We start from the raw sequence: 20035 nt of genomic DNA, 5'->3' as shown, positions 1-20035 counted from the left end.
GTGTACCGTGAGATATTTCAAGACTGAAATTATTCCGAGTCAAGTCAAGTGGGTTTAGTGCATTATGATTTGGCTTTATGAAAACATTTAAGTGCACACTACATAGAGAACCTTTCATGTTTCATGGTCAAGTAGTTAAAGTCAGTGCGTATTCTCCTTATAGGTGACAAACACACAGACTGAAAAAATCGTTGCTAAAAATCCAGTTAAAAAAACCCAGAAAGTTGAGTATTTTATGGAAGAAATACCTATTTGCAACTGTAACTGATGCTCCCGTTTAATGGGCTGTTGATATGAGTCTAATCCTAAAAGATGCACTCTTATATATAAAAATCAAAACAGGCAGGTTCCTCCTTCCAGGCTGGAAAAAACTCCAACATATATGGCATATTTAACCAATAAAAGGAAGCTAAGCTTTACCCATGCCTTTCATAATGCACTTCATGAAATATTTTTTCTTTAATAACCACTGGTATTAAATAGAGCTTTTTCTTTACATACAGTATTGGTATATATACAAAACAAACACAAAACAAAGTCAGATGCAAAAAAAAAACCCCAAACAAGTGAGTTTAGAAGTTCTGAAGCTCAGGAATATTTCGGTACAGTTCCAAAGTCTCTGGGTTTGAGAAAGCTCCCAGCTGCAAAACTTCCTTCCCTGCAATTACTTGCTTCACAGCTACTTCCACTTTTTTCCCATTTATTGTATACTGAAAAACAAAAATGGCAATGACAAAGTTACACTCTTTGTTTAGTAGCTTTAAGGAAATATTCATGACACCCCCCACTCCAATCCCAGAACAAAATCAAAGCTTAGCGCAACATCTTCCCTTCTTTGTTACACTTGAGGCACCAGATTCTTTCTTCTAAGAATCACTTGAATGGTAAGTGGGATGCAAAGAAGAGTTTGTAACTTTAGTTTATTGTTCCTATTTCGTAATACTGTGAGAACATGATCAAGCTGCAACTTAAACAATGAAACCCGATCGGAATCATGGTATAAACACCAAAAATCTTTAATGTTTTATGTTCCGACACATCCAATTTTCAAGCAATTTTTAATTTTCTAAGGGTGGGCTCAAAACTAAAGCCCAATTCCACTGGGTTTTGGGAGAAGAAAGCCATGACTTTTGTGTCTTAAATGAACAGTCTTTTTCTAATAGGGTGAAGTGAAGCACTGAGCTTAAACGGTCCTCTACATTTAAACACCTCAAAACAAACCATAACAGGTTGTGGATGATCAGAATGCTTATCTGGTCAGGACAGGACTAGAAAGATTTGACTAAGAGTTTGCATTACGTTTTTAACACCTGGGTATCTCATTAAAACTCTGCTTTGTATTATTAAAGTCCAAATCACTTCAACGCAGCTACACTATTTTTCTACCAGTATATAGTGTCTGCATAGAGTCAGGATTAGATTGTGTGTTCAGATGAGGATTCAAATACAGTTCTGAAAGTAGCAGAAAACAGGAAAATGTTTCCCTTCCAAGCCAAACTTTCAAAGATAGGAGCCAGCTTTGATCACTTCAGCACTAGCACGTTTACCTGAAAGGTAATTAAAATTCACTCAATTGTAAATTCAGTCAAAGTGTGAACTAACTAATGATCTGAGCAGGCTTTCCTGAGGGGCCCCATCACAAACACCTCACTGCCATCAACTTCGTTCTGTACATTCAGGTGATTTACATGCTTTACAAGTTCAACACTTCATGCAGAAACTAAGTTGCAGCCCAGAAAATCTAGGCTTCACCATTTCATAGGCGCAGGGGATTTTAGAGTCATGCAAAGAAGACATTTTGAGTCACGGATTATTTGCCAACAGTGGCCTGAAACAGCAGATCAACAGATCAGAACCAGATCACTGCGTGCACCATAGAGGCTGGCCATCCTGAACTGTAGACCACTTTCACATTGAAACCAATATTGGCAGTAGGTGGGTACCAATATCAAACAATCGGTCTGAAGTCTCAAATTTTTACTCTAGGCACACCCAAGTCCATGTGCAAATGGACCAGAGACAGCTGTTGAGAAGACTATCAGAGAGTACTATAAAACACAGGCATCCCAACTAAAAGGTTCTCATGAGACCTCACTTGGAGCATTGTGTGCAGTTCTGGTGTCCTCAACATAAAAAGGACATGGAACTGTTGGAACAAGTCCAGAGGAGGGCCACGAGGATGATCAGGGGACTGGAGCACCTCCCGTATGGAGACAGGCTGAGAAAGTTGGGGCTGTTCAGCCTGGAGAAGAGAAGGCTGCATAGAGACCTCATAGCAGCCTTCCAGTATCTGAAGGGGGCCTACTAGGATGCTAGGGAGGGACTATTCATCAGGGACTGTAGCAGTAGGACAAGGGGTTAACGGGTTCAAGCTTAAACAGGGGAAGTTTAGATTGGATATAAGGAAGAAATTCTTTACTGTGAGGGTGGTGAGGCACTGGAATGGGTTGCCCAGGGAGGATGTGAATGCTCCATCCCTGGCAGTGTTCAAGGCCAGGTTGGAGAGAGCCCTGGGTGGCATGGTTTAGTGTGAGGTGTCCCTGCCCATGGCAGGGGGGTTGGAACTAGATGATCTTAACGTCCTCTCCAACCCTAACTATTCTATGATTCTATGATTCATACAGCAAAGGAGAGCACTAGAGTAACACAGATCCAGGAGACTGAGCATGTAGAGAACCTTTAGCAGTACAAGTTTCTCTACCCTCCCCCTTATGCCCATAAGCACAAGGATTTTAATAACTGCTACAGTTAAGGCACTGATAGACCTACATTTAAGTGGCTAAATAGATGTAAAGGTGAAATGACTTGCAAAATGATTTTATGAATTTGCTCAGTACTCTCAGCTTTCATAAGAATGTCACTTGAAACAGCAAAACAAAACCAAAATAAGCTAAGGGGTATCCAGAAAAGATGAAGTTAAAGGAAAATATTAAAAAGGTAATTTAAAAAGTTTAAGTATATATTACTGAGAGAGCACAACACATTTATAAACTGAAAACGGCCATTTTTAGGTATTGTTAAACAAAAACATGCTTAGCTGAAAAGGAGAAGAAATGATGTTGCTAGGCAACATAGACAAACTATTTATAAAGCTTGAATACACTTTTGAGATGCTAAAATTTCCACGTATGTGGGTTTGAAGAGCAATGACAACTGCTCCTTAATTACTATTCAAGGTGACAAAGAAAAAAGTAGGCAGCATTTTTCATGACATACCGGAATGCCTTTGGTTTCCAGAATGAGGCTTGGAACATGCCTGGCAGAAAGTGCTCTACGGATTGCATCCTGGATTCTTTTCACCAGATCCTTGCTGAACGCATGGTTTAATGCCATCTTCAGGAAGAGTATCACCCTCTCCTCCCCATCTTTATTGTACTGAGGGACACAGAGGCTATCAGAAACCTCCTCAAAGGCTTCAACTGAAAAGAAAGGAGAATCCTTAATAGCACTTGCATTTGTGTATTATTCAGTACGCACACGTTTTGTGGTTGCATCAAAAGAAGCATCAGCTCCGCAGAGCTGCAAAGGCAAAACAGATATTGTGGCTATGTTATTCTATAAGCTTTGCTCTGGCTGCTGTGAAATTTTAACTCCTGCTTAGGTGAAAATCCAGGTTTAAGGACCAGATAATATTTAAGTCCACGACAAAAAAAATGGCATAGCTTTTGGGACAGAAGCTTTTACACTAAGCCATTTTCTTTGGGCTTCCTCACAACCCTCATTACTGCAGAGACAGAAAACTAACAAGCTGGATCACACAAGAACCAGGAGAAGCAACAGGCCCCTAAGTCTCAGATTAGCACCTCTGCAGGTGCATTTTCACAGCCCTTCACAAGACAGACCTTTGAGATATGAAGCACAAGCTCAAGAACTTCTTCTAATTATTAGGAAAGACAGAATAAAACCGCTTGTCTTGCGAGGGGGAAGAAAAGCCTCAGAAGTTAGGTTCTCTTATAAATTTGCATTATATAATTAGTCTTTAAGGCCTTATTATATGAAAAAAACATCTTACAGAGAACAGATCTTGAGCAGTCATCTCCAGCCCTACAGAAGCTTTGGGAAAGCAATCCATTTTAAGTCTTCAAAACTGAATTTTACTGTTAGTGCTAATATGTTCTCTGCTGACATTTGAAAAATTGCAAGTCTTTTAATATCTAATCCTTCCAAACACCTGAAATGTAAGCATTATAAAGATTTAGAAAGTTAATTTCATACCTATGTTGTAGATTTCAGAACTTCCGAATCTTACTCCATTTGGATTTAAGGTACCATCACTGAATCACACACCAACAAAACAAAGAAGCATTGAAATGTGATTAGTTTGATGAAAAGAGAAGAATTGATGCAATTAACCAAATCTCTCTACATTTCATGCAGTGAATATGCAGCCACATTAGAAATAGAATTTTAAAAGAATTTGTTTCAAAAAGACATTTTGCTCTTTAAAATGAAGGTGTACAAAGAAGCTCAACATTAATCCTTGACCCTTTCCTAGTGCCTCCTCTTTTCTGTAGCTACAACTACACACACATGCCACTGATGACCAAACAGACCAAGGATCTTAGTACTCCATCATATTGCAATTGCACATCATTACTTTCCAGTCTCTTATAGCTGGAACTTGTGTTTCATATACAGCAGCCTCATACTGTATGTCTGTTGAGTAGGTCTATTTGTGACAACACGAGACACAGAATCAAGGCATCCACTCAACTGTGTTTCCAACAACAACTTTTAAGTGCAAGCAGAAAATGTAGCCACAACTGTGATCTTGAACATCTGTGATGGCCAACACAAGTACAACTTATACCTGACCTTTCATAATTTCAGTTTTGCTGTAAAGCAAGTCAATGGCAAAGCCAAGACCATATAAAAGTTTCCTGATTCACCACCTTCAATGTGCTGCACTCTCAATTTGAACTCTTAGAAATGATCATTATAAACCACGGAACAGAAAAAGAAGTTCAACAGTGTCTTGTGTTCACACAGACAAAAGTGGTGTAGAACTTTGAAATGGGCTCCTTCCCTCTAGTCCAGCTGCTCTCATTAATTTAAGGGCTGGAATTCACAATACTGGATTTAACAAAAGTAATATAAAGCTAACAGGCATGATGGAAAGTCATGTACATTATGCTGTAAGGTGAAGTTTGCAGATTTTAATGCTTTCACCAAAATACTATACCTGCGACCCAGCATGACAATTCCTCCTGTCTTGGGATTAATTTTGCAGTAATCACCATGGGCCCAAACACCTATTAGAGAATGACAGAGATTAAGCAGCTGATTTCTTGTTCATCCAGTCGTGGCAGACATTTGTGTAACTCAACTCATGTTAACTTAATAAAATACATACAAAAATGTAACATATCAGATATAGTTTTAGAACTACCCACAGCAAATGTAGCAGTACTTAACTATGCAAACAATCCACACTGCATTTACTAAAAAGAGCTAACACACACAAGAGTAGTTCAGACGTTAGGATCAAATTAGGTTATCTTCTGATTACTTGCTTGCATGACTATACAGCATCCTTTAGAAAACAGGTGAATAGCTGCTCTGAACACCATATATTGAGGGAACTGGGAGAATCTTCCACAAAAATAACACCATTCCCACCAGTCTTTCTTGATCCCCTTTTAGGATGTGCAATCCTATGCAAGAAGCTTTCTGTGCTTGCACAGTAGGTCTCAACAATTCCCTTGAAGCTTATGTACTTAATAATCTTGAGTTGCATTAATATACAATCAGATTTGACTGCAGAGCTGGAATAACTTTTGTATTCCTTTTAAGACTGATACCACTACAGCAGCCTGCCACAAACAGAAATACAGGCCAATTCTAGGCAAGCTTTTCTAAAGAAAACAAACAAGCCTCAATTGTTTACACATGCATGTACACATAAGACCATTTTTTAACTTCACTATGATAATCTTAAGCCCATTTACAAGGAATGACAGAAAAGAGGCTTCAGACAGAACCTCTGGACCTCAGTGATTTCAATCTAACAACTGTCAGCACAGGTTTATTTTTTCCCCTATTTACTGTTGTCAGGCTTACATGCAGACCAACTCCCACATTCCATCAGTTTTCCTATATAATTATCTCCTGATGCATGTCCTGACTTTGCTTGTGAATTCACTCTGTATTGCTGCTACCTATAAAAAAGCTTCCATCTCCAACAAGCAGCAGCTTGAGGTCCTGTCCCTATAAAAGCCCTGCCCCATAGGCAGCAGGGAGTTCAGCATTGCTGTGTCACATGAGCAAAAACTCTGGATAACAGGAGTCCTCCAAAATTATTAGGAAGAAAGCTTCTGGCACACAGTATCTATTCCTTTACTCTTACCACCACTGGAAGACTGTACAAATGCAGACTCTGCATGTCTGAAGCTGCATATACTTAAACCTCATGCTAATGAGGTAGCAGGGTCAGTACTTATCCCTGAGGATTCACTCTTCCAGCTAGGTAGCAGCGGTCTGGCAGAGGTGCAGTAGCACTCATTAATGGCTGATTGCTCCCTGACCTATTCAGCACTTTCATTTCACACTCATGCCAAGCAGTCCATGTCTGCACTACAGATTATCAGGCTGTTACAGTCACATCTGCCTAATGAGAGCAGGAGCAAAATGGGATTGGAGCTTTCCAGAAATTCTTTAAATTGATTTGGATCCATATTCAAAACAAACCACTAGAAAACAGAGTGAGATACTATGAAACATGCTATGGATTTCTCACCTTGGAAATCTAGATTCAAAAATGCACTTACGTATCACTGGGCAAGAATAAACCTGTACTTTCCTAAGAGGAGCAACACCATCTATATCCTTGGTCAGTCTGAGCAATATCCAAAGCCTTTCATTACATACCTGGGAATTTTGAAAAATATGCCTTCCTGTATTTGCCTCCATTCTCATCATTCCAGAAGTGCGTAGGCTGACAGGGAATAGGCTTGGTACAAACCAGCTCCCCACTTTCACCCCAAACTGGTTTTCCTGTTAACAAGGAAAGAGGTAAACAATAGAGTACCAAAGCAAAGAGCATCTACAGTTATTACTTACATGCCAGATGCTGCTGTAGCTATAAGATGAGCTGTGACTGGTGTGCTTAACAGCTTGTGTTCAACTCCTAAACTCATCCCTATCAACCTCGGTAATTTCGGGAGAGTTGCACCACACAGTGGAAGCCAGCCTGGCTATATGCACAGCAACATAGCTACCTAACACACATACCAGAGGCTAGAATTTGGCCTTGATGTGTTTTAGCAGAGCAATGGAAAAGGAGGGCCATTATACACATAGATTATCTTCACTAGAGTCCTGTACAATCCAGATGAGATGGATTCAGAGGTGGGTTTTATGGAACACGCTTTCTAAGTAAAATCACTCATTTAACAGCTGACCATTTACCCATCTGCTGAATGAAACTTAAGGTCATATAACTACTGTATTTCATCAGTTTGCATAACAGTTTTCATAACAGTTACCTTCATCATTCCATGCTTCTACAGCCATTCCAAGATTTCTGGCCTGAATTTCTCCTTTGTAAACTGGAATTGTAACATTCTGACCCATGAAAGACGAAATTATATCTGTCCCACCTACAATAAAATAGTTCTTTTAGAATACACAGTATATTTTGGAAAAAGCAAAACTGAAAACTACTAAAGAATTCTAGAACAGCTTCTGATCCACATTAAGTAGCATAGAACAGGCAAGCATTATCCAGGATGGTATGGGACTTAATAAAAGAAGGTTTATTTTCTGACTTTATATGTCTTTATACATTTATGCTCTTTATGCAAGAATATTCCTTAAGGCATAACTTTTCTTCTTCCAACAGTTTCTTTAATCTCATTTAAGGAAGTTCCTGTTTATCTAATGAGAAAAACAGGCCCTAGTTTTCAGACTTAAATATTTATGATCACTGAGAAATGTTTTCTTGTTTGTTTGAATTAGTTTAAGGTAATGTCAAGCTATTCCACTCAGTATTTACTTAGCTGTTATATCTCATTCTCATTAGCAGGGAGGGGGAGGAAGGGAAGAAAGGGGAACCATGTCTATAGAATGAACAGTTATCTTAATGAAAATAGATACTGTCAAAGTGCTTACTTAACCGGAATATTTATAGTCTTTCTAAAACTTCAAGGAAGTGGAATTATAAGACATATCAATCATGTTAGCTTCACTCAAAAATAGTATTCTGCATATGACACTATTAACATCTATTGTAGCAAGTTCTAGATTCAGCACTACTCTTACTAAGGCCTGAGTCAGAGGTGACTTCAGTAACAGAACAGTCAAACCTTAAACAAATCAAACTAAGTTAAAATGCCCTTTGAAAAAGTCGGTCCTTGTTACAACACAGAAAAGGAGTTCCATGGTGGACTTGATGTAAATAGAAGTTGCCTCAGCTCGCACTCCTCACGACAAACTGCACAATATGTGGGCTTGATATTTCCCTAATCATGTAGTTTACAGAAAACTCTGGCTGTCAAATACTTACTCCAAAAGAACGGAAACAGGGACATGAAAAAACCTCTCCAAGAGGTACTTTCTGCTGAAGTCAGCTATTTGCAGACCAGTGTGTTCTGTAGGTTAATAGACTCTTCTCTTGATCTCACCCTGCTACCCCTAAGGACAGCCAGTCAAAATAATTGATCCTGCTGAAAAAAAAGCAGCCAAACCCCAAAACATCCACCATATCAGAAGCATTCCACCTAAAAGCCTTTGAGCGTATGAGCTTCATTATGGCACACTGAATTATGCAGAAAATCTCTGCTCTAATAAGACAGTTAATTCCAGTTTAACTATAACCAAGCCTGAACAATCCAAAGGTTAAGCTTCTTAAATATATACAGCAGCAAACAAGCAAGAAGGAAATGCGCAGGCAATGAACAGAATTAGGAAGATGCATGCAGCATAAAAGCATCACCTGAAATGGATCCCAGGAGAACACTGCTTTTTATGTGTTTGTAGACATACTCATAGCTTTGAGGTTTGAGCGGTGATCCTGTAGACAGAATAGTGTGGAGGGTTTGGAGATTGTGTGTTTCACCTTAAAAAGGAAGAAATCAAAACAGGTTAAGGTAGAATTTTTACAAGAGTTTGTATCTATTTGACACTACAATCCAGAACAATGACATAAAGTACTTTGACAAGATTCGGGGCCAGAACCTGGACAGGAAAGGTAGGAGGAAGGACAGAAGGGATGCAATAGCTTTTTGAAGCTTACCTGGTTTTAAATTTTTCTCTTCTAGCACAGACAGCCACTTTGCACCCGTTCCAAGGATGGTGATCCTAGAGTGAAAAAAGTTCCAATGTTTGGCATATTTAAATAATATGCTAAGACACTAAAGGCTTGCAATTCCCACTGCGGTATAAGCAGAGGCTGTTAGACACTGTACATTGATCAGTCAAGCAATGCAGTCTTAAAGCTTTCTAAGTGCAAGGCACATTCTTTTGAGAAATCAAAATTAGTCAGACCACGTCATTTCTGCAGCTTTGAAACTTTTATTTAAATTTAAATATTAAGCAAAGCTTTCTCACCTCGTTCATGGAACGTTCACTTTCATTTACAGGAATTCATAACTGCAGAATACTCCAAAGACATCACAAAATGTTATAAGGTTTATTTCATTAATGGGTCGTAATTGTCACTAAGCTGTTAAACACAAAACTGCTGCCTTGTTACACTCTTGCCTATAAGAAAATTGCCATTTCAGGGCATAGTTCAACAAAGAATACTTCACTCTGAAGACAGCAGCCAGTGATTTTCCCTTAGATACCTCTTCAATTTACACAGATGAAAGTTGGAGTTGCAGGTGCCTAACTGAAATGAAATATGGCCTAGCTAACTGAATAACTGAATTCTGCTCCTGCAAAGGGGTATTTGGAGCTCTCCAATACAACATAATTGAAATTTGAAATGAAGGCTGTCCTCTTCCCTACTCTATCAAGAGAAGTGCCAGTTCAGTTTCTGCTGACTTTCAGGAAATCCTCTTCCCTGCCTTCTGCTAATTCATTTTAAATTACAGCAATAAACTCACTTAAGAAAATGCACAGGGACAGACAAGGATAAGGGACAGAGTCTTGAGGGCACAGAACATGGGCAATCACACATCAGTAGAACTTAAAATAAGATCCTGCTATCTTTGCTTTTATGCCAAAGGCAAGGGGGAAGGTAGGACAGCTCTTGAGATAATACTACTTCAGACTTGGAGAGAAAGCTATTTGAACACTATCAAAAGGGGATGTCCTTGCCACTTTAGGTTGATGACAGTCACTAAGAGGCCACGACCTCTTGGGTAGGGACAGGCTATTTGCACACTGGTGCACAGAGCAGTTTATCAGGTACATGGGAACAGGACCATGACAGTCCAGATGTGTATTGCTCCTCCAGTTATATACCACAACCACATCGCACTCCTGTGTAATACTTTCCTTCCATGCTTCAAATTATTGCTTATTTTACAGCTAGAACACAAAATGCTTCTCTATTTTTAAGCTCTGACACTTCCTCTACAGCACATACAGAGCCTAGTCTTCTATTATTTCCTTCCAAATGCTACATAATTGGTGGACAGTGACAAAACAGAGTTCACTTGAACAGATCTTTTATTGATGTCCACTTAAAATCCTGTCATGCAGTATGAGATACCTTGATGATACTGTAAGAATATGCTCTCAGAAGGAAAGTGTGGCACATCTTCAGAGAAGTAAGGTAGTCTTCACATGTTTGAAGCCCTTTTTTTTAATATGTAACATATGACTGAGCTGGGAACAGACTGCATTATGAAGTACCACACAGATGGCCACCGCTTTTAGCGCCAGATTACAAAAGTGAGACATGCAGACACATTTCAGTTATCTTCACTTACTTCTGGCATGCAGAAACAATGCTTAAAAATAAGCTGTGTTATTTCTTGAGTCTAAATTTTTGCCTGTTGTTCTAATGGCATTTTTTTGGAGGGAGGTGGGGGCGTCTTAAGTTTGTGGGTTGGTTTCGTGTTGGGTTTTTTTACTGGAAGCATTCTGACTAGGCATTAAGCTTCAATTATAATAGCCAGAGACAAAACGTCAGCCTTTGAATATTACATGTCACAAACGACTCAGTGATGTTTAAATTATTAATTATCAAGAGTCAGGAAGTGAATCTTTTGGCATCCACTTTCTACCACAATTTTAATTATCAATTAAAAATGACATTATTTTTATCAGCAATAACATCCAGATCTACTCCTTACATCCAGCTGGCAAAATAGGAAAGTTACCAGAAAGATAAAGTTGAAGCAGAGTACAAAGCTAAATACCAGCACAGGATTTTACAGCTGTTTATCCAATACCTGCCATTTCTCTGGGCTTTGACAGAGAGGGCACTGTGAGCATCTGGAGGCACAAAGACCTGTGTAAAACAATTAACGAACAGCTTGGCAGGGAAAATTAGGCATTATAGATTTAGAAGCAAAATATGAAAATATAAGCAACCCTGCTGAGCCTTTGCAGTCAATTTATGTCTTTAAGTCAAAGTGTTACATTGAGTCTAATGTTGAACTGCTTGAAAAAAGGAGTTTTATTTCCTAAGTTCTGCGTGTGCTGAGAAATCACTCTTCAGATTGCTCCCAATTACTGCCTTTTGAAAAGGCTGCTCTTGAAAACTGACTATTGAACCAAAATTCTTTGTGTTCCTGGAATCCAAACACTTAACTCAAATTTGAGACAATCAGCTCTTTGTCTCTCCTGCTGTCCGTCAAAAACTGGTTTAGTACAAAATGTTAAGAGGTAGTTCCACTCAAGGCTAAGCCAAAGGATAAACTCATGATGCATACTAGCTTTGATCAAGGGAATGACACCTTCAATGACGTTGCTTGTATGGGGTCATCGTAACAGAAGCAGACCATTTTTCTCCATTTAATCTTGTTTACATACCCCAGTCTGTCAGTCAAGTCCCAGAGCACATTTGGTGATGGAATTAGGGGAGATCCATCATACAGGACCACTGAAGCTCCTGTAGCAAGCGCAGTCACTAGCCAATTCCACATCATCCAGCCAGTCTGGAAAACAGAAAGTACCTACATCAATTTCCATCTTTGTCAGCTAGCTGTCTGCTTTTCTGGCAGCAATATCACAGCATCAGGAGTGCTGCTTGCTATCATATGCTGGTAGAGGAGCTACAGGCAACTAGAAAATGATGGACACATTTAACTTGGCAAAATCATCTGGACCAAAGCATTCTCCCTGCCCTTGTGCAAGAGGTGCCATCTTCCCCTCCACTCTCCTTGCCTCAAGTTTTCCTGCTTTAAGAAACTGTAAAACCAACACCCAAGTTTATGCCCATCTCTGCTGATTATATCTAATCATATTATTTAGGAATCAGAAAATAAGGCTGGAACACTGCTTATCCTCTCACCTGTCCCAAGAGTGGATCAACTACATGTTCCTCATGAACATTCATCTAACTTATCTTTACAAATACCTAATGAGATGGAGATTCCATATATTCCTATACACAAACCTTTAAAGCATGAATTGAAAGACAGGACAACTTTGAGACAAGGTAATTACAACAATTCCTTCATGAAGATATTCCAAACTGATTAGTAGCGTTGAAGTTCAGAAGGGAACTCATGAAGAAATACATCAGCCTTCTCAAAATGTTTCAGTCATAGAAGACTTTGGAATCATTTCCTTTACCACAACATCAGGAAGATAACCCACCACATAACTGGATTCCTACACAGACCAGATTTATTCAGCAGCTTCTTACCTCCCCACCAAAACAGTTAAATAGGACAATCCCTTGCAGAAGAATTAAAGATAAAATGTAAAACATATTAATGTTTTAATGTTATAATAAAAACATAAAAATGTACTTGTAGATTTGTATGAAAAACTCTCCCATCTCTATAAGAAAAATATATTAAAGTGGTTTTAAAAACGCCTTAAGCCACACTTACCGTTGTATAGTACATAATAATGTCATTGCTGGTCATGTTACCATGAAGGATGTGTTCCTTCAGATGCTGTATTAGCGTACCCTGAAAAACAGAGAAAGGAAAAGGTAAGTTCCCATAAATGACAAGCAAAATTCTGACACATTAAAACTTAAAAAAATCCTTAATGTTGTCAATACTTCACAGGATATACTTCACGATTAAAGGCAAGTATTTCCTTTAACCACAACTAAAGTAAATCCCAGGGCCTATCTACAGCAGCTGCAGCAACTGCATTCCCTATTTTTTCATGTAACCTTTCATCTTCTCCCATTAGACCTCAGCAGTTCCCCCTGCACACCATTTTTAATCCATGGAATAAATAACTTCCTCCACTTCCACCTCTCCTCAGTCAGCAGAGTTGCAGAGTGCTCCATGAAGGCCATAATCTTAATGGCATGCTTTTACTGGTCAGATTTTACAAGATAAGCCCTTTGACAGTTTTGTTTCAGTATACCAATGCAACTGGAAAGAATGAAGGACCTAGAACTGCTTATAAACTGCAGCAGCTGCTATACATTAACAATATGTATCCAAACTATCTATTAACATCTAGGAGAGGAAAGACCTAACTACACACATCTCCTATAAACATGGAAGTGACTAGCAGCGTGAAAAACCTCCCATCTCAAAGCATCAATATTGATAATGTAGTTAAATATATTACTTTCTTTTCTCTTTTGTTGGAGATGCTGCTCAAGTACCTTTCTAATCATCATTAAAGCATAACTTGTTAGGATAGACAAATCTGCAAACTACTTCATTAAGCCACTAAACTGCAGTGACAAATTGGTGTGGTTGACTTTAAAATAAAGATGGGTTTTGCTTTTATGCAAGGAGTTACAGTGGAACTATTAAGAGCCTCATAAGCATGAAACAAGACAATGCTGAAAGAAAATATATTACAGATGAACACTTGAAATGAAAAAGGTGAGTCATAAAACTGGCACATGCTTCAGGAGAGAAGGCAGAAAACATTAAATAAAAATAAAGGAATAAGTCTTATCTCCTCTTTGCAAATGAACCAGGTCTGGATTCACCTGCTACTGTTTGAACACATTAAGCTGTCCCGATGCTGCCACCTAGCTATAGCTACCATTCCCTACATTGAAAACTGAAAAGCAGTCAGGATTTAAAATCACTAACTTCATTGTTAAGGCTGCCAAAAGAATTGCAGATGTTAACATAATTATTCCATTTACAAAAGTAAGCACATCGCCCCCACAGGAGAGTCTGAAAGAGCCACGTAAGAGTGAAATTAAAAGTCAAATTCAATTAAAACAAATACTGGCTTTCCTTTTCCTTCATTTAGTTGTTGCTATTGCACAGTTTGGGAAACATAAGTAATTTTTTAAACTATTACTTTAGGTAGAAGCTATGAACTAATCCCCTGCAAAACCTGGTAAGTCTCACTCCAGAAGCAAAGGTATTGTTGTAAATTGTATACCTGTTCTAAAGAGCTTATGGCCCAGTGTGAGAACTCAAGTTTATTTATGGGGCTTATTTATAGGACTTGTATGACCCCCAAAATAAACCCTAAACATTCAGCATTTCATGACACAGATCTGGCAGCTGACAACTTACTGGTCTGCTTGTCTTCATTGGGCTTAACATATGGCTGGTAAAGAGCTGAGCATCTGGAATGTGAAAGTATCAGTAGGCATGGCTGCTCCTGAGCCACACCACCAGCGCATAGCGACCAGTGCTAAGACATTACACAGCTGAGAGAGAGCAGCTACTCAAGGCTGCTGGTCTCAAATCAGCAGCCTCCTCAAGGCAGCATTCAAAAGAGTCCGAGCATGAGAAACCCTCAGAGTGATTTGCCTGCAGTTACACAAGAGGTCTGCAGTAGTGCACCTATTTAAGCTCAGGTCTTGCAAGTCCTTAAGATGCACAGAAATTAACTGATTAGGATTTTACCAAAAAAGTATCCTCTTGGATAACTGGGAACATGGAATAACTGAAAAGGGGCCCGTATGAATGAGGTAAGAAGCAGAAGCAACATTTTTAGGACTTACTATTGTTTATCAAGTATTAAAAAGAACCCTCCAAATGCCTCTCTGCAGCACACTCAATTGTTCAATACAACACAGCTTTGCTTCCAAGGCCAGGAAAAAGCTTAGTCCCCTCTGAGGCACTACTTTCTAAATCATCTCCCATGATATGGCTTCATTTTCACTATTTACGTATGTTATTTCACTGTGTGTCAAGAAAACAGAATGTGTACGGAGAAGACAGACCAGAAACATACTGCAGAATTAGACAGAAACAGAGTTGTGAATTTAAAGTAAACTGTGTATTGGCATCTCTAAGATCAGTACAGAAACAAAACAGCTTTGAAGCACACTGCAAAAAAACAGTTGAAGTGTCTTTACTGAAATGTCATCCTTTCTTGTGTTTTTAACTATCAAAACCAAACTTCAGTTAATCTGAGGCTGGAAAATGAGACGAAGACCATGGGCTAATTCTGCTTTTGTTGAAATCAATGAGAATCCTCCTATTATTTCCAGGGGAAACAAGATTAAGCCAAGAACAACCAGAGGAACCCAATCAAGTGCGTGGAAGACATCTACAAATCTCTTTGCATGGATTTTATTTGTAGGCCCTATTCAAGCTGACACGTACAAAGCATGCAAACCACAGAACTTCTGATGCAATAATCTGCTTTTAGGCCACATAAAAGATATTTTAGCACCGGAACTTACAAAAAAACATTATCCTGCAATACAGGAACTCGAGAGCTGTTCAGCAGGAACACAGAATCCTCATAAATAACATATCCTATTCAAGAAGCCATCACATTCTCTCCTCCCCAGCAAGGACAAGTAGTCCATACCTAAACTCTGTTTGAACTGTATGAACTGAACAGACGATTCAAATGGACAGCAGAGGCATGACTGAAGGCAAACTAAGCAGCCACACAGGTAACATGGGAGACAAGAAAGAACTCTGCAGAGAAAAGTCCTGTTTTCTGATCTACACCTGTGTTTTTCATCTCCTTACTGTTTATCCTACATCACTGAACAAAATACCTGTCCTCTTTTTGATAATCCATCTCTGCAAGTCCTTTTAACCAGTCTAAAGCCAGAAGAGATTCAAAACAGCTGTCAAACTTCAAAATATAACTACTTCTTTCTTGTTCACAAACATAGGATTTGTGTTCCAAAGGGACCATTTTGTATGTCACATGCTGTCTGGTATGATCTCCTATTGATAATAAAGCAGAGTGTCTACAGGCAGCGTGGGATTTGTCTGTGGGCCTGACCTCAGGCTACCTAAAAAACTCTACAGCCAGTCCTGCAAGATGCTCATCCTGACTTCCAGAGCGAAGAGCAGAAACAGTGGACTTCAGCTAATAGTTGTGCAGTTTGATCTATGCAAGCTGGTTGAAATGTGCTAGGCAACACACTGTGCCTGCCTTAAGAGAAATAACACCAAGATCCTGCCTTTTATTAAGGACCACACTAAGAGCAGAGTTAAAGTTTCAACACTATGCCCAACTGCTGGAATCGCTTCCTTAAACTTTTTAAGTTGCCTAGAACCTGAATAATAAATGGGAAGCATGTGAACATGGGTCATTTTGGCAGTAAAATCATATATACATTTAGTCACAATCAGACACTGCCTAAAGCAAAGCTTCCATACAAAGCAAAACCTACACCCAAAGAGACAAGCTAAACTTCTGACTTCCTTCCTTAACAGAAGATTGATGAGGATGACATGCTCTAAACTGATAAACACAGGGACTAAAGTTTATGGCCAAAAAGTCCTAGGTAATAAAAACTGCAAGCTCCATAGGGGCCTCGACTGTGTCCAAAAACCAGTTCTAAGCGCTCAATTCAAGTTCTTTGGCCTTTCTTCTGCAAGTATGAGTCAGGCCAGTTCTATCAGTGCTTTTGTGAGTGACTCTTGCTCCCAGGAAATAGCTGAAGTCTGAATCTTTAAGGCTATAAAATAATTTGGGGTTTTTAATCCATATTTGCTTTCAAACAGTCACAAATAGAAAGTTTCATTGCAAGTTACTGAAAAACTGTCATCAATCAATTCATCCTTAAAATGCATTATAGTGTGATACTGTCAAAGGAAAAATATAACCCAGGTAGTTAAATATAGATAGTGGAGCTCCAGGAGGGCAGACATACCCCTGCTGAATGAACCATGCATTTTGGTGCCCCTGTAGTGCCTGATGAATACATGATAAAGAGAGGATGACTGAAAGGCAGCTGTTCAAACTCCAGCTGGGGGGCCTGGTCTCCTTTCCCAGTAGCGAGGAAATCTTCTAAAAAGACACTGCATAAGAGGGGAGAAAAAGAACATTTCAAACAAATTTACATCATTACCCCAGCCCATGCACAGAATTACCATTGTATTTAATATTGCTTTTACAATGAGCTATATACTCAAACTACGTACATTATTTTTATTCCTAGTCTTTCTACTCTTTGAGCTGCTAATTATTTTGTTTCCTTTTTCTGTTTTGAAAATAAAGCATTAGTATAATACTGAGATGTAACACAACAAAACCAAGCCTATAAATCTGCACCTATGATCAGCTGCCGCTCTTAGCAGCTCAGACTGGAGAAATCTGACCCTCAACGCAAAACCTGGAACTCAACCACTTCCAAAAGGTACGCAACATGTGTAATCCAGGCCAGTAAATAAGCAAAACAAATTATCTCTAGAAATGTCACTTTAATTATTAATTATTCATTTCCTGAAGTGATTTTCTTCTCCTTGCTATATCCTATTGAATTTTGCCTTTGTTTGAGAACCATTCATACCAACAGTGGCTTTGTAGAAGCAAAACATCTACAGCAATGTATTACTTCTACTTTCAGTATGAAGCTGGACCCACATTAACAAACCTGACTAAACCCTAGCTTTTGCAAGTTCATTCTCAATTGCAATCAGCATCCATCACATCCGTAGTGAGGACAGTCACAGCTCACAAGCTCCCATTACCTGTTTGGAATCCTAGAAATATCTATGTTTTCTCTTGAGGAGACATATGGAATTACCACCACTTTTTTTATATCTGGAAGCCCTGGAAGAAGGAAGGAAACAAATTATTTCCTACATTCAGTTACCTAAAACAATGGTCTTTTCTGTCTGATTGGATCATACAATGTAATGCACTAAGTAACAGAAATAATTCTGATGCACTAAGCATTGAAACTCTGAAAGACTAAATTGTTACCTAAGATACAATTTGCTCAGTATTGCCAGCCTGTGTGTAAATCTGAAAGCTTTAGTGCTGTAATATCTCTTCATTTTTCTACAGCAGCACTTCACTTGGGCTTAAAAAACCCAGTATCACCAGTCCCTGTTCGCCTGCTTATACAGCTGACTAATTTATGATGCTATACTTAAGCTAAGCTAGCAAAAGACTGTGAGAATTACACAAAAGACTGGTTAGTTTTAATTCAAATCAATTCTGAAGTTCCAAGTGGCCACGGAGATACTTTAAAGGAAGAAGGACAGCGAGAAGCAGTCAAAAGTGTCACTTTTTGTAGCAATGAAGGCTTTGAGTGCTCGCAGAACTACAGCATAACTAAGAGTAGATGGTACGCAGTGAAATACCTTTTACCACATTAAGCAGCTTTTCCAAGTGTTTATGCTCTTTGCCATTGTATATAACAGCTTCAACAGAGAAGATGAGCTTAGGCTGAATTTGGGAGAATCTGTCCAGTACACCCTAGGGAAATAGAGAATAAGAAGTTAAAGTCAAATTGCTGCAGTAGGAAAACCCACTAGATACTAAATGCAAATCCCAAGGATCAAGCAAGGAATAAGGACAGGAATTAGCAGAAGGACTGTTAAAAGACTGCCTGCTTGTCTTCCACTCACCCAAGATTTTCAAAGTACAACAGGTTTGTAACAATCTATTTAATAACCCCCAAATATATAAACCAATAACAAAGCTAGTATCACCACAAATCACAGAATGCCATTCACTGAAGGAACAAGCTCAAAGCTATCTAAGCAGTTAAAAACTCATCTTGAGAATCACTTAAACTCATCTAGAGAGGATAAGCACCTGTAATGTGAGCAGGAGTCAGGCACTATTTACTTGAAGGTCCACGACTCCTACCTGCATCTGCACACCCTTGTAAACTGTCCCTAACACTCCTCGGACAATGCACCAGTAGTTGGGCAGTCTGCACAGGGGAGAAACTGAAAACACCAGTCTTCTGGAAGATGCTTTATCACACAGCAAGGTGGCACTTCACATGGACTGGCAGCTTTGCTCAGCTTGATTAACAAAGGAAACTGTACCACTGGGTTTTACCAGAGTTACTAAATAATGAAAACACACATACATACATACATACTGCCAACATAAAATACCCCAGCTCCCTTAGAACCTCTGGGGCAGGACACATTCAAATGCTAAGTTTTCTCTTCCAGCTTACACTGTTCTCAGGAATTTACTATAGCTATTACCACATTTGAGAGAAAAACCCTTCTGGCATTTTTTTCCCCAGATACACAGCAGGCAGCAATCTACCAGAAATGGATCTTTCTGTATTCAACAGCAAGAAGCAAATCCTTTTACTAAAAGCTCTCAGCACACAGCAACGTTCACATCCCTCTCTAGCTGCATTGCTTGAAATGTTAAGAATTACAAGATTACTCGATACTGTAAAATTGTCAGCTAACTATTCAACAACAATCTCCTAAATCATGTTGCAAAAAATCAGACTTTAGTCATGTGCTTATTCTTTCCAGCATTCTTTATTCTTTGTCTCCTGTTTTGGAGCCAAAATGAGACAAACTATTAGCAAAAGATCAGTGCAAAAACATCGCAGTCAACTCATCTCTGTTACACTCCTCCTTTCCAAGCTGGATTGGTCAGGGTTGCAAGAAAGCCTCCTGCAGAAGTACAGAGGTCCTGTCTTTCTCCAGGGTGTCTTTTTAGGAAAGCCCACTGAACACCCCAGGGATGTGACTAAATATAAACATGCAACTGTCTCTACTGAGTATGTCACAACTTTTCTATCACCAAAGATGCATTTCCTTTTCCTTATTCACATCATAAGAATAAT

At 39.0% G+C, this 20035-nt stretch overlaps 1 protein-coding gene across 1 annotated transcript in view; it reads right to left on the bottom strand.

The window, feature by feature from the left end:
• Nucleotides 1-572: 572 nt before the first annotated feature.
• AACS (acetoacetyl-CoA synthetase) overlaps nucleotides 573-20035 on the bottom strand; it is a gene marked incomplete at both ends in the record, with an annotated part of 40664 nt that continues 21201 nt past the window's right edge. The window contains 13 exons of the mRNA XM_080628825.1: nucleotides 573-710; nucleotides 3217-3419; nucleotides 4216-4274; nucleotides 5183-5252; nucleotides 6868-6993; nucleotides 7485-7598; nucleotides 8933-9055; nucleotides 9233-9297; nucleotides 11926-12050; nucleotides 12954-13034; nucleotides 17132-17279; nucleotides 17952-18033; nucleotides 18570-18684. Of these exons, the coding sequence (XP_080484951.1) occupies nucleotides 573-710; nucleotides 3217-3419; nucleotides 4216-4274; nucleotides 5183-5252; nucleotides 6868-6993; nucleotides 7485-7598; nucleotides 8933-9055; nucleotides 9233-9297; nucleotides 11926-12050; nucleotides 12954-13034; nucleotides 17132-17279; nucleotides 17952-18033; nucleotides 18570-18684 (1449 nt within the window). The remainder of the gene's footprint in view (nucleotides 711-3216; nucleotides 3420-4215; nucleotides 4275-5182; nucleotides 5253-6867; nucleotides 6994-7484; nucleotides 7599-8932; nucleotides 9056-9232; nucleotides 9298-11925; nucleotides 12051-12953; nucleotides 13035-17131; nucleotides 17280-17951; nucleotides 18034-18569; nucleotides 18685-20035) is intronic.

This window comes from Psittacula echo, assembly GCF_963264785.1.
Source record: "Psittacula echo genome assembly, chromosome: 13".
NCBI lineage: Eukaryota > Metazoa > Chordata > Aves > Psittaciformes > Psittacidae > Psittacula > Psittacula echo.
This window is presented reverse-complemented; position numbering and strand designations above follow the sequence as displayed.